The 13343-nt window shown below is 40.8% G+C and overlaps 1 protein-coding gene across 3 annotated transcripts in view; it reads right to left on the bottom strand.

Moving 5' to 3' along the window:
- Edrf1 (erythroid differentiation regulatory factor 1) overlaps window positions 1–4076 on the bottom strand; it is a 43876-nt gene extending 39800 nt beyond the window's left edge. For 2 of the 3 annotated variants that reach the window (XM_005401992.2, XM_005401994.2), the window contains exons 1-3: window positions 2988–4075; window positions 1790–1998; window positions 226–292 (exon numbers count right to left, since the gene is read on the bottom strand). In XM_005401992.2, coding sequence (XP_005402049.1) covers window positions 226–292; window positions 1790–1998; window positions 2988–3095 — 384 coding nt within the window. In that variant the 5' untranslated portion in view covers window positions 3096–4075. Of the gene's footprint in view, window positions 1–225; window positions 293–1789; window positions 1999–2987 lie in introns of all 3 variants that reach the window. The other variant, XM_005401993.2, reaches the window with a different exon arrangement.
- Window positions 4077–13343: the final 9267 nt, after the last annotated feature.

Genomic DNA, 13343 nt, shown 5'->3' with positions numbered 1-13343 from the left:
GACTCTGACTCAAAAAAAAAAAAAAAAAGACAAAAAGACAAATTTTAGTATTATTATCATTACCACTGTTTTGGGGTTGTAGAGAAAGATATAAAAAGCAGAATTTTAGAAACAAAAAAGGTATCTGATAATCAGTTATATCTCATTTTGTCACTAATTTCTCAAGACTGCAAAACAGAATATAATATAAAGAACTCCAAGTTACATTAAACAAGCAACACTTACTTCAGAATCAGAGACAACATCCACATCATTTCCCACAGAATCAATAAAGTCATATGCCATGCCAAAGCTACCAAAGGAAAAAAAGCCACAGGTTAAAAGCTGAACAGAATACAGAATTTCATTGCTTCTAGGATATACACTTCCCACATTCTAACATTTCTGAAATCAAGATGTACATCACCATTATGTTTAGCTAGTGGTTTCTTCTCAGTGTACATAAAATGGTGTGTTTTAAAATTGATAGCAGCTTAGATTTGATAAAAACAGTAATAATGAGAAGCAATTAGTAGAAAACACTAAAAATAAAAATACCTTGCCAATTTTTTTTTTAATCACGAAACCAAAAATCTCTCCAGACCTCAAAATTTTATTCTTTTTATGTAAGGAGATATGACAAATAGAAACATTTATTACAATTTTAGTTTCTGGGACTATGTTCCTAGTGATATACATAAAATACCTCTCTTTTAAACTATATAAGAAAAATGCACCTGTTAATAAATCAGACAAAAAGTTAACTGAGCACCTAACTTATGCCAGGTACCATATGCAGCACATTTATAGTCTACGTACTTGAAAAGTAGCTGATGTTAGTAAGCGGCAGTCAGGATACTTATCTAGGACACCTATTTTCAAAGCATCCTCTTATGATTTACCATGTGCTCCTAGATATGTCATTTAAGCTTTCTTAGCTTCAGCTTTCTCATGTGCAAAACAGTTAACAGTGCTTTTCTCAAAAGGATGTTATAACCACTAAATGAGATAAACATGAAAACCCTAGCAGTGTTTGTACATAGTTAACACAATTATCTTTTACCTCATAAATTTAATATAATTTATTAAGCCATTCTTCTAATAGAAAATGCTTGGGTTATTTCCAACTTTATGCTAGTATAAATAAAGCTACATATAAACAATAATTTGCATATATAACTTTTACTTTCTGAGACAGGATAATTTTCAAACTACTAGCTCATAATGTATTAATATGTTCATGGCTCTTGCTCTAACTTACATGTAAATTTCAGGATGAATCACTAAGAAGAAACAAAATGAAATAAACTGACATATTAAATAGCTTATAAGATTATGGATATTAATACATTTTCTCTACAAGATGCCAGGTTACTCTCTCAACTTTAAGTACCACCAGCAGAATTTCCAGTTCTCAAAGTCCACAGTGTAGGTCACCCAACATGCTATATTTTTACATCAGGCCTTTTCAGACCAGAGAGTCCACCATCATTTAAAGAAAAACTCCACAGGACATATCCTCATGAATCATCCTGATTCTTTGTTTTCACAAATTCAAATGGTACACAAGCTGGCTAAAATAAAAGAATTGGTTAACAGTTTTGTTAATATGATGTAGACTTTAAAGAACTATGTGCAATGGGTCTCTACACTGTAAGATATCCTATTCTCTGGGGAAAAAAAGGGACTTTCAAAATCAAACCTCACCTAAAAATTTAGCAAGGCAGTGTACATCACAAATTAAACAACAAGTATTAAGAGTTATCAGTGGGGATGGAGGGCCTGGTAAAAATGCATGGATAATATTTACCTTGAAAATGGCTTGCTTTTCTTACTATTCCCTAGAATGGTAGTTCCTGCCGGCCCTAGTTTGGCACTTTCTCGTAACCAGTTGGCAGGTGGGAGTTTCAAGTCTGTTTTCTCTTCAAGTTGTGCAAATGCTGTTCGAGGAGGGGCGGAAGAGTATTTCACCACAGCTCGGCTCTTCACTTCATTGCCTCCAAGAAATAAAGCTGATCCCTAATTAACATATTGAGTGAAACTTTAATGAACACTACTAGGAAAGAAAACCTCACCTTCATAAAAAGAAAAAAAGAACCCACATCAGGCTTTACATGTTACTAATAATACTTAATTCACACATAAATTTTTGTGTTTACTTAGCGCTTTTTCACATGATTTCAAAGAAGGGGGATGAGTCAAGGAGCATGATGGTTATGTGTTTCACCAAGGAAACAGGCCAACCGATCTGCCTTTTAAAATTTATTTATAGTAAGTGCAGAAGCAGAAACCAAGAAGACTCAGCAGTAGCATGTTAGTCACATGTAAAATTTAATAAAACTGTTCCACACTACTAAAGAAATGTTTTAATTTCAGTAACATACATCACTTACAAAGTAGTTTCTGGTAAGACACCTGAGCTTTTCTTGTTCTTACGCAAACGTTCCGCAACTGCTTCGATAGTAAGTAACACGCACTCTGAACCTCTCAACTTGACAGCAAGTATCTGGGGACTTCTCACAGCCTTCACGGCACACCTGCAAACAGGCTCCGAGTCTGGGTTCACTATTCTAACCTCCTTTCTCGCAGTCCCTCTGGGCCTGCCAACCACTTTGCAACTTCAAGAATTAGCTGAACCCCAAGCCTTGAGTCTCTCCTTGGCATTCTTTCCCGTCCCCCCGGCTCTGCACGACTGTACCACATTTTGGAACTGCGTATTGCATGGATGCGCCTTGAAAGCACAGATCGAGTCTAATTCACAGTAGGTCACACCTAGTGGGAAGCCAGGTTTGCCCTGGATACGAATGACTTGCAAGCAAACACTTGCACACCTCAAGAGAGACACACGGGCTTCCACTTTGTTTTGGAGGTGTCAGGGAGGCGTGGAGAAGGTGCCAGAAGCTTCGGGAACCGTGACATCCCTTCCCCGCGGTGCGCGCCCGCCGATCCCGGAGCTCGAGCCCGCGGATCTCGGAGCCTGGGCAGGTTCGACCCTGAGGCGGACTCACCTGTGCAGAAGCTTCCTCCAGCTCTCCCTGAGGCAGGAGGCTGAGCCCTCCTCGAGCAGCAGACCCCGCCGGCGAGGCCTCGGCTCCGGTCTCCTTGGAGTCCCCCATTACTACGGCCCAGGGTAGGAGAAGCGCGAGCCAAGAAGCCGCGATAGGATCCCGAGCACGGAGGTGTTACAACCCAGGAGAAGAAGCGCCTAAGATGCTCTGCTGACTACACTTCCGGCCCTTGAAAGGACGTCCCGCTGACGCGGTCAAATCTCGCGAGTTTTATTCTAAAGTCTGGCCCCGCCTCCTGCTGTGGCCTCTTTCTCAAGGGGGGGTTTCGGAAGCTGTAGTGCGCCTGCGCCTATCAAAGCCACTTTGGGAGACTATTTCTCGCGATATCTGTATCCGCCCCTGCACTCCTTGTACGCTGCTAGTCATTGTCGGGTTGGGGAGAAAGTCAAAGTCTGGGAGCTGCTCTCTGCGTGGGACAGAGAATGATGTCATCAGCCATCCCCGTTCTATTAGTGACGTCAGCACTCTTTCCCCAGCCTTCAGTGTCTCCTCTTTTGACAGACGGCCCAGAAAGGGAGGGGCGTGCACAGGTGCGGGGCCGCCATTGGGCGGGGCCCTACCTGGGCAAACTCTCCCTGCATCACAATTCTTGAGTGTAGGCTTTGGGTGCGCACAGCGGGTCCCCCTCGATTAAGGAGCGGGACGATGTCCGAGGAGGTGGCACCTACTCGGAGGGTTTGCTGGTTCGGTGCTCTTGGAGCTTCTCGTCTGCAGAGACCCAGCGACCTTGCCCGAGGCATCCGGGCGGTGCGGGGGCTTCTCGGTCCTCTACGTGCGTGGGAAGCACCCAGCGATCCAGTACGTCTGGCGAGGTGGACCTGAGGGTCTGCATTTCTCCCGGGCTCCCAGCAGCTGCTGTCAGTGCTTTGAACAGCGAGGAGATAGAAAGAGCCGGAGCCTTTTCAAATCACTGATAGGCAGGGCTCCGAGGTTCCCCAGCTCTATACTAGGATTTCTGACTCTAAACTTAGTAGCACCTGAAACAGCTAAACGCAGCCATATCCCTCATAAAATGTATTATGTATGACGAAGATTTGCTTTGTTTAAGAAATTAAAAGTTTTTAAAAATTAATTTTTCCTTGGCAGTTACTTGGCTCAGTTTGTAATTTGTATTTGATTCTGGTAACTCGCCAGCTATCGGAGACCTGGCCAAGATCCCCAGCTCCTGTATGAGGGGTACCGCGAAAGAATGAAAGAAGTGGACATAAATTTAGTAATACACGAAAGGGGTTAGGAGAACCAAACACTCCAAGCTAGCCACTATTTATTGAGTATATACAATGATAGGAGGGGTTAGCGGAAGATTCAAGGTCTGCAAGAGTTCAAAGACTCAGCCGGCAACAGATAATTTCAGATGATGCAAGACAACTGAGATGATCTTATGCTAAGAAGGATCTTGCCTGGAGTGTTTTCTAATGTTAGTGGTTTTAGTTTAGTCTGAGTGGGAGAGGATGGCCCATCCCTGAATAGTTAATGGGAAATCTCAAAAGGGTGATACTAATAATCCCAAACCTCCATTTATCCCCTAGAGAACTGTGCAAAATTAGCCATTGTGAATGTGTGGTTCCCAACAGCCAACGGTGGGCATCTTCATAAATCTTTGTGACTATCAGCAAGCCCAATTCACACATTTCTTTGAAATGTAACAAAAAAATTTTATGGATTAAATTGAACGAGTTTGATAGTAGTTTGATAGAACGAGTTTGATTTTGTAGATATTTATTGCAACGTGTACTGATTTTGGTTTTATAATGTTTGTACTGTGTATCCCATTCTTTTTGTTTTTTTTTCAAGGGATACATTATTGGTTTAGTAAAAAATTGAACGCAATTTTAAAACCTCGTACAGGAGGATGTTTAAGACTTATTTTTGTTTCATAATAAACCGTGTGACCCTTAACTCGTTTTACAATATTCAAGAGTATTTACATTTTCATCATATTATGCTAATAAATGAATTTTTAAAAGCTAATGTATGGTGTGGTCCCAATCTTAAGAGCATGTCTTTCTTTTTTTTTTTTTTAACCTTTTTTGAGGCAGGGTCTTGCTATGCAGTTCAGGCTGGCCTTCGGCTCACTTTGTAGCCCATGCTGGTCTCAAACTCACAACAATCCTCCTGCCTCAGCCTCGGAAGTACTGGGATTACAGGCATGTGCCACTGTGGAGAAGGACATTCTTTGATTAGAATGCATTGAGGACACAACGATTTGTTTATTATTTGTTAGAGTTTCTTAAAATAAGGCTTCATTATACAGCCCGGGTTAACCTTGAGTTTACGATCCTCCTGTTTCAGCCTCTGGAGTGATGGGATTATAGGTGTGTCTTGGATTACATGTGGAGAAGGGTAATCCTTTAATTATCCTTGCTAGACATTTGGTATCCGCCCATTTGTCCTAGCTACGTCCTTGGTTCTCCTTGGTTCTCCTTAGTTCTCACTGAATAAAAAGTACCGGAAATCGGTATTCAAGGCTGCTGCAGTCCGAGAGGCTGTAAGCCTCCCGATTCCAGACTTTTGCCTCTCTTTTTTTTCTTGTCTCTCTTACTTTTGCTTTTCATCTGCAGCCACCTCATTCTCAGGACCTGACACGCTGAATAGAATGACACGCCACCATGTCCGCCAAGAGCGTGTCTTTTTTTGTTAGCAAAAAAGTACCTCTGAGTAAGATGAAATACTTAAACATTTACTTTTTAGTTTTCTTTATTTTCCTATTTTTTTCTTTCTGATTGTTTTAGAATTAAGTATAATTTTATTAAGCTTTCACACGTGCATAATTTAGCTTCCAATAATCTTTACCCTCTGTTTCATTGTATGGTCTAGCTCTGTAAGAAGGTATGTCTCTGAGGATGCCTCTTGAATGAGTCCCTGAACCCTTGCGGATGATGTGTGTGAGTGCATCTGCTGGGAACAACTGGTATAAAGGCAAGGAAGAGTGAAACAGAACCAGAGAGAGAGGGCGGCAACAGCTAGAGGACCCCAGAATTAAAGGCCGCAGCCAGGGGACCCAGCCTCCTACTTGTGAAGGAAGCCCGGCAGGGGCTGGTCTCCAGCAGTACCGCACAGAGCCTGGACTAATCCAGTTGGTAAAGGAGTGTGATCCCTGAGTTCTAGAGGCACATCTGGGTTACATAAAGTTTATACATTCCTCCAGCCCCAAGGACTTGTTAATTTTTTCTCATATCCAAATGCTTTTACATGCTGTGTTTTTAAACAAAGTTATTTTTTTTAATATAAATGACTGAAATGTGGGAAAACTTAGATCATTCCTTCCACAATTTCACATTTTAAGCCACGAATCTCTGTTCTGTTGCTTGTTTGTTTGTTTTGAGACAGGGTTTCGCTATATAGTGCAGGCTGGCTTCAAACTCACCATATAGCCCAGGCTGGCCTCTAACTCGCAGTGATCTTCCTGCCTCTGCCTCCAGAGTACTTGATTACAGGTGTGTGCCACCATGCGTGGCTCTGTTCCTTTTTATATTGTTCCACCGCCTGCCTGACCCTGGCTCCAGTGTTCAGCCCCCATTGGGGATAGACTCCTTCATTCCCAGCCTGCCCTGCTCTAAACAGTGATCCTCACTCGTATGCTCCTTCAGAGTTTTCACTTGTTTGCCTGCCTCCCTAGTGCCTGATGCTGTCCTTGCTTAACATATGTTTGTTGAATGAATGAATGAATGAATGAATGAATGAATGAATGAATGAACTGCCTAAGTGTGCTGCTCCAACAACTTGATCATAGCTCCACATTAGCTGGTGTATCTCCTCTGCCTAGAATAACCTCCCCTGTCTTACTGGACTCATTCCTGCCTGTCTGCAAGATTCATCTCAGGTATCATCTCTAACAAGTCTCTCCTGACAACTTTCCCTGCCTACCCCTCTGGGTCCTTTTCTTTGTTCCCATCACTTGTACGGCTTTATCCCAGCACTTGTCACATTATAGACAAATTACCTGTTTGTCTTTGCTTCCTTTGCTGTCTGTGAGCTCCTCAAAGACGGGTATTCTGTCTGATCATCTCTGTTTCACTAGCATCAGGCTCAGCACCAGCCGACAGAACTGTTTTAGCCCTTAGGCAATGTAGGAAAAATGACTAAGGCTGACAGGCTTTTAAAATAATTATCAAAATGTTTGAGACATAAAACAATGTTGTTGACTCCAAAATATTTTTATTTGCAAAATCAAAGCTAACAATGTGTAATGAAGTAACTCCAAAATATTGTAGTGTCAATGTCATTAATTATTAAAGTTAGTATTGATGTACAGTTTGTTCCTTTCTAAAACAATTTGTAGGTTAGACTTTCTCAGTTTACAGAATTTCTTTCAGCCTGCAGGATGATTTCGGAAAATTCCTACTCAGTTGTTAATTCATCTCATTATTTGTGTGCTTAGTATTTTCCAAAGCAAAGTTAGAAATCTTTTTTAAAATCTGGGGCTGAGGATATAGCTTAGTGGTGCAAGTGCCTGCCTGGCAACTACAACATCATGAGTTCAATTCCCAGTACCAAAAAAAAAAAAAAAAAAAAAAAAAAAATCCGTTAGACAGCCGTGTGAAAGGCACATACATGCACTTTAGAGGTGTGGCCAAAAATAATGCACTTGCTGTTCTTCTGCAGCTCCTATAGCTGAGGATGTCAAACTCTAAAACCTTCTATGCCCTGGGCATGTTTGGGGAATGTGTTTTATAGTTTGCCAGTGTTACCTTCAGGACCTAGAGTCTTATACCCAACCAGTGTCATTCATTTACTTGCTGGACCTTGGAAGACTGTTGAGTTTCTAACTCCTGACCCTGGACTCAGAGCTGGAAGAAGGATCTGGAATTATCAGAACCAGTCCCTTCCTCTTGAGAAAAGAGTGATGCAATCCATAAAGGAGAACAGGGTAAACTTGTTGAACCACATACAAAGCTAATTAGTAGCAAAACCAATACTAGTGTTCAGGGCTCCTATTTAGGTAGCTTTCAGGAAACAAATTGTAGACATGGGTCAATGGATTTTTTTTTTTTTTTTTTTTTGCGGTACTGGGGATCAAACTCATGACCTTGTGCTTGCCAGGCAGGTGCTTATACCACTGAGCTATCTCCCCAACCCTGGACCGGTGGATTCTTTAATTTGTTTCACAATCATCTGTCAAGAAGAGAACAGATCCTCCAGTTATCACCGGATTCTAAGCCAGTAGCTCTGGGATACTACAGAGGAATCTGTATTTTTTTGTGTGAGATCATTCGTTTCTGAGGACGTTGGCCTGTAGACCACAGCTTAGGACAATGGTCACCAAAGATAGTCCACTGGATATAGGAAGAACTATAATATCTTTTTATAATATGCAAAATAAGGGAAAAGGGGAGCTTCACTGACTCTTACTATACAGATCCACCAATGCCCTTCCCAGGCCACAGTTAGTCAAGTGAAATTGGGTATTCAGCTAAAAGAAATTATCCCCAAATATCAGTGGCTTATAACTAGGGCTGCCAAATAAAATACCAGACCTTAAGTTAAATTTGAATGTCAGTTTAACAGTAAAAAAAAAAAAAATTGGGGGGAGATAACGTACCAAATGTTTAGCATAAGTATATCCCATGCAACATTTGAAATATACTGGTCCATGTCATGTTTATTAGGACTACTATGGTGTGGATCCAAAATGTCCTGCAAAGGCCATGTGCTGGGGGTTTGATTGCCAGCTGATGGGCTTTTGGAAGACGATTGCATCATGAAGGCTCTAATCTCATCAATGGGTTAATCCAGTGATGGATTCATAATTTGATGGCTTTGTTGGGAAGTGATGGAAACTTAGAAGGTGGGGCCAATTTGAAAGGAGTAGGTCACAAGAATTTAACCTGGGGGACTATTCACCTTGTCCTGTCCCTTTTCTCTTTGTCCCTTTCCACTCTGCTTCCTGGCTACCGAGACATGCATAGCTTTTCCTCTGCCATGTCTTATACCAATAGACCAGCAACCATACAGCCAGCCAACCATGAACTAAAATCTCTAAACCAAAATACACATTTCTTCCTTCAAATTGTTATCTTCAGGTATTTTGTCACAGTAACTGAAAGCTGACTATAACACAGGGACCCGGGCTGATGAAGCAGCCTTGATCTGGAGCATTGTAACAATAGTGACGATGGGAACTGTAAACTTTCCCCTAAAGCTTTGGGTCAGAAGTGGCAAACATCACTGATACTTTTTCTTTCTTTTCTTTTTTTCTTTTTCTCTCTTGTCAAATAAGGAATATCATGCCAAGTGTGACATCAGTGAGACAAGGAAAACCAATGTTCCCCAAAGGAGAATTTTGGTTAGAGTCTGCCCAAGCAAAAGTGGTTGGGATAGCCTATCAGAACCATTCACAAGGTTAAATCAGATTCTCCTAAAGGCAAAACAGGCCTTTAGGAGAATCTTTTTGGACTTTTGTTCCAAGATTTAGAATAACCTTGACTACCTCATGACCCACACAGAGGTCATACATCATTACAGCCAAAACAGTCCAAAGTGTTCTTATGTTTAAAAATGAACTATTTTTTTTCTTAAAGAGTGTTTTACATTTTATCTTGTCTGTGGTGACAAGTAGCTGTCATTAGGATGCTACTTAAGACAAAGTTTCATAAAAACAATCTGTTCCTTCAAGACAAAAATGATATTTTAGCAATGAAAGAGAAAGTATTTGACTTTGAAACAAATCTGATCTTATGGAGGGTATATCTTTGAAAAATTATCTTTATTACATTGTGATATTTGTTGCCAAAAATATGTGCATTACATATAAAAACTCATGTCTGTGCATCAAACTTACAGAGTGAAATTTCTTACCTCTGTGAGAAATCTTCCCAATGGAGAATTTAAACATATGGAGGAGTTAGGAGCAGGACAGTGGTGCTGGTCTGGCTTTGTCAGGGTGGCGTGCTGAGGGGAGGGACTCCAGCTGCACTGTCAGTGTTCTGAAAAATCTCACTACACGTAATTGTGTTCTTTGATACCACTGGTTGGCCAACTCAGAACACCCAGACTACTCTCTTCTACAGGTGCCAATTTACTTGTTTACTCCCAAAATATGCCTGCAAGACCCACTGTTCCCAGGCAGCCAGCAGATCTTTCCCTATTTCCTATTACACATCCTGCTTTTATTTTTGTTCCATGACAACAGTTTACTGCCCTTTCTTCCTCATGTACAAATAAACACATGGCATGGAAAACAACTGAATAAATTTCTCGGAGTTATTCTTTGACACTGTTTAAGAATGACTGATGGACTTCAACAAAGACGAAAGTTTAACTAGCCACATTTCAGTTAAAACCTTGGCATAATATGTGATACAATTGAAATAAGCATTTTGATTTGGTAAGCCCTGGGACCACGTAATTCATTCAAGTTGTCTACTTTTGAGATATGTTAAGTGATGGCAGCCATTAAAAACAAGGTTTGAAGTAAACCTAACTCAGAAGGAGGAGGCTGTAGAATATTATATAATAAAGTTTTCAACCAAGATTCTCAAAAATGAAAGGAGTCTATTCAACCACTCTGCTGTTTTTTTAAAAACACTGGCAAGAGCAGGACTAGTTTGTAGTCAATAAGTAAAAATGTTTCAAATAATGTTTTATATTGAAATGTTTTACTTCTATTTTTATGTCAATGTATTGGTAATGATGTCATTTATAAATAAATAGGCAGATACTAGGGGTTCACACTCAGAAATGTTATTCTTCATAATGAGTGATTTCAAAAGTTTAGAGACTGCTGCATTTCGAAAGACTGTTTTAGATATTGTGGTACCAACAACCAAATGCTGGCTATTGTTTACATCAAGAACAATCAGCAAGTTAAACAGCTATATTTTGGCTTACACTTTAATTTGAAAAGAGTAGAAAAATTTAAAAGTATAAGACAGTGTGAGTCTGGGTGTGCAGTTTACCAGCATAATAGCAAGACACTTTTGCACAGTTACCTGATATTTTATTCTCTATTAACTGATAATTGTTCAGTAGATTAATATTTAAGAAGAGTATCTGAAACTACTTAGAAACCTTTTCAACTGCATTTGAAGGAGTTTATTTTCTAGACACCCGATGAACTCAGATTCTGTTACAAGCTCTTAGCACTGACTTTCAGAATACAAGTTATTTTACATGTTGCTTTCACACAGCAGTGTTCTTAGTGTCCTTGAGTTTTATCCTCTGAGGCTGATTAATACCTTAAATGAATCCTAGAAACCAGTTCAAAGTCACTAACATCTGCTCTTTAGGTGGCTGGATCCCAAGCAGTTATTCATATTGCACATGCATCACAAGCTAAGGATAAGAAGGGAAGTCTTCTCCAGTGAGTTCCAATCAATCTCACAGTCAGGCACTACTGTGAGTCCCCTCTGCCTTTCCAGTTATGGGTGTGGCCTTTGCAGACCCAAATGAATTGCTTACCTATTAAGCATCTACAAGGAGACTTCTATTGGAGAGAACAAAAGGAAAACATTGCTTAGTGAAAAGCATCAAGTGTCAAAGCCACTGCCTAGATTTTTTTCCCTGAACATTTCCATAATACTTATCTTCCCCCTTGGCACTGAAGAGATGTCTTTTATTTTCTGTGTCTTATAGTCACAAGATATTCAGTAATAGAATCTACTGCTTGCGAAGGCTGAGCCATCTAGCAACCACTGGATGAACCATGGGTGTTATTCACACACGACAATTTTTTACATATTTATTTACATTTTTTTCTCTCTTTAGGAAATGGAGCCAGAATCCACAGATGTCATTATCCATCTGCACACATTTGTTTACTCCCCAGAAGGCAAGTATATTGCATTTTAAAAGTTGTGGACATTTGTTCTTATCAAAAATGACTTAGGAAACTTTGACCATTCACATTTACCCCCAGTGAAAGTGTCAGTCAAAGATTGCTTCCCAGAGAGCTTTGAGGTTCTGGCGCAAAAGCCATTTCATAAGCACAAAGTGGGAAAACATCATTTATATTCATTTGCTGCTGTGGCATTTCTCCCTGGAATCTTCCTCTTGTCTGTCAACATTGGGGAAAGAACTGACCTCATCTACATTACAAATATTCTTTCAATGGTCCACAGGTAGGAAAGATAGTACTGCATGGAGTGGGAAGAGAAATGTATGTTCTGCCCTCAGAGATTCTCAGGCTTCTCTGTTCACAAAAATAGCTGGACCTAATCAGTGTGCATATTATGAATTGTTTCAACAAAACCTGAGTATGGAATCAATACAGTGCTTTGTACATCTTGGCTGAAATGAATGTTGGTTATTGGATTGCAGTGGCCCATGGGAGAGAGGCTGGAGGGAGGACTTTCTGAGAAGCCATTTAGAACGCATCTGCTCTGGGCAGAGGACAGTCTGAGCTGGCCTCCACTGCCATGAGAAGGCAATCAGAATGGAGAAATTTCTACCAAGATAGCTCCTGTGACCTGTGGGCAGATCCTTCTCAGAGACAGCAGGACCTTGCTCTGTGTGACTTAATAGATATCAAAGGGACTTTCTGTCCCAGAGCACCCCACAGGGGGTCTGCCAGCTGTATTAGTTGAAGTAGAGCCAGTTTCTTACAGGCTGTTGTGCCCACTTGGACTGTTCTAGGACATGGTGCAAACCTGGAATGGTCTTACTTTGGTCAGAAGTCTGAGTGCCAGGGTCCATATAAGTGAATAGGGCTGGATGTTTGGAAACCAGTAATGCTGCCATAAAGTTGGGCACCCCAAGAGCAGGAGACCCATATTTAAGATCCCTTCCCCAAAACCTCTGCCTGAGACTTCCTGTGAGATCCTGTGAGGTCAAGCAGCTGTAAATCAGCTGCTTCTTCTCCTTCTCTTTTTATCTTCAAATCTTTTCATCACAAAGCATTTCAAATGCAAACCTAAGTAGAAAGAACAGTAAAACGAACACCTATCTGTCCATTGCCATTGTTCCTTCAACAGCTATCCACACATGGGTAATTGGCTTCCATCTATCCCACCTACCTCTGTTCTTCAGGTTATTATTGAAATTAGGTCAGCTTTGGTTATATTGAACCTAACCCCGTCCCCAATTGCATTTCTTTTGGTCATGCTCCTCTGTCAATCACTGTCATCAGTCAGTCTGTTGGGTTGGCCAGGAAGACAAACGTCTTCAGGGAGCCCTGAGTGGTTTGGGATAAATGCTGGGATTGACCAATAAGAGATGCTTAATTTAATTTGATTCAACAGTTACTTAAGTCCTAGGTACAGTGTTGGATTGATGATATCAATAAGTCAGGATTCCTGACCTCCAGGCTTTGTGCTTTTGGACTAGGTAGTGGATAAGGTCAGTAGCAAGTACTCAATC

This window comes from Chinchilla lanigera, unplaced genomic scaffold (assembly GCF_000276665.1).
Source record: "Chinchilla lanigera isolate Chin_1 unplaced genomic scaffold, ChiLan1.0 scaffold00076, whole genome shotgun sequence".
Classification (NCBI taxonomy): Eukaryota; Metazoa; Chordata; class Mammalia; order Rodentia; family Chinchillidae; genus Chinchilla; species Chinchilla lanigera.
The sequence above is the reverse complement of the archived record's forward strand: the minus strand, read 5'-3'. Positions and strand labels throughout refer to the sequence as shown.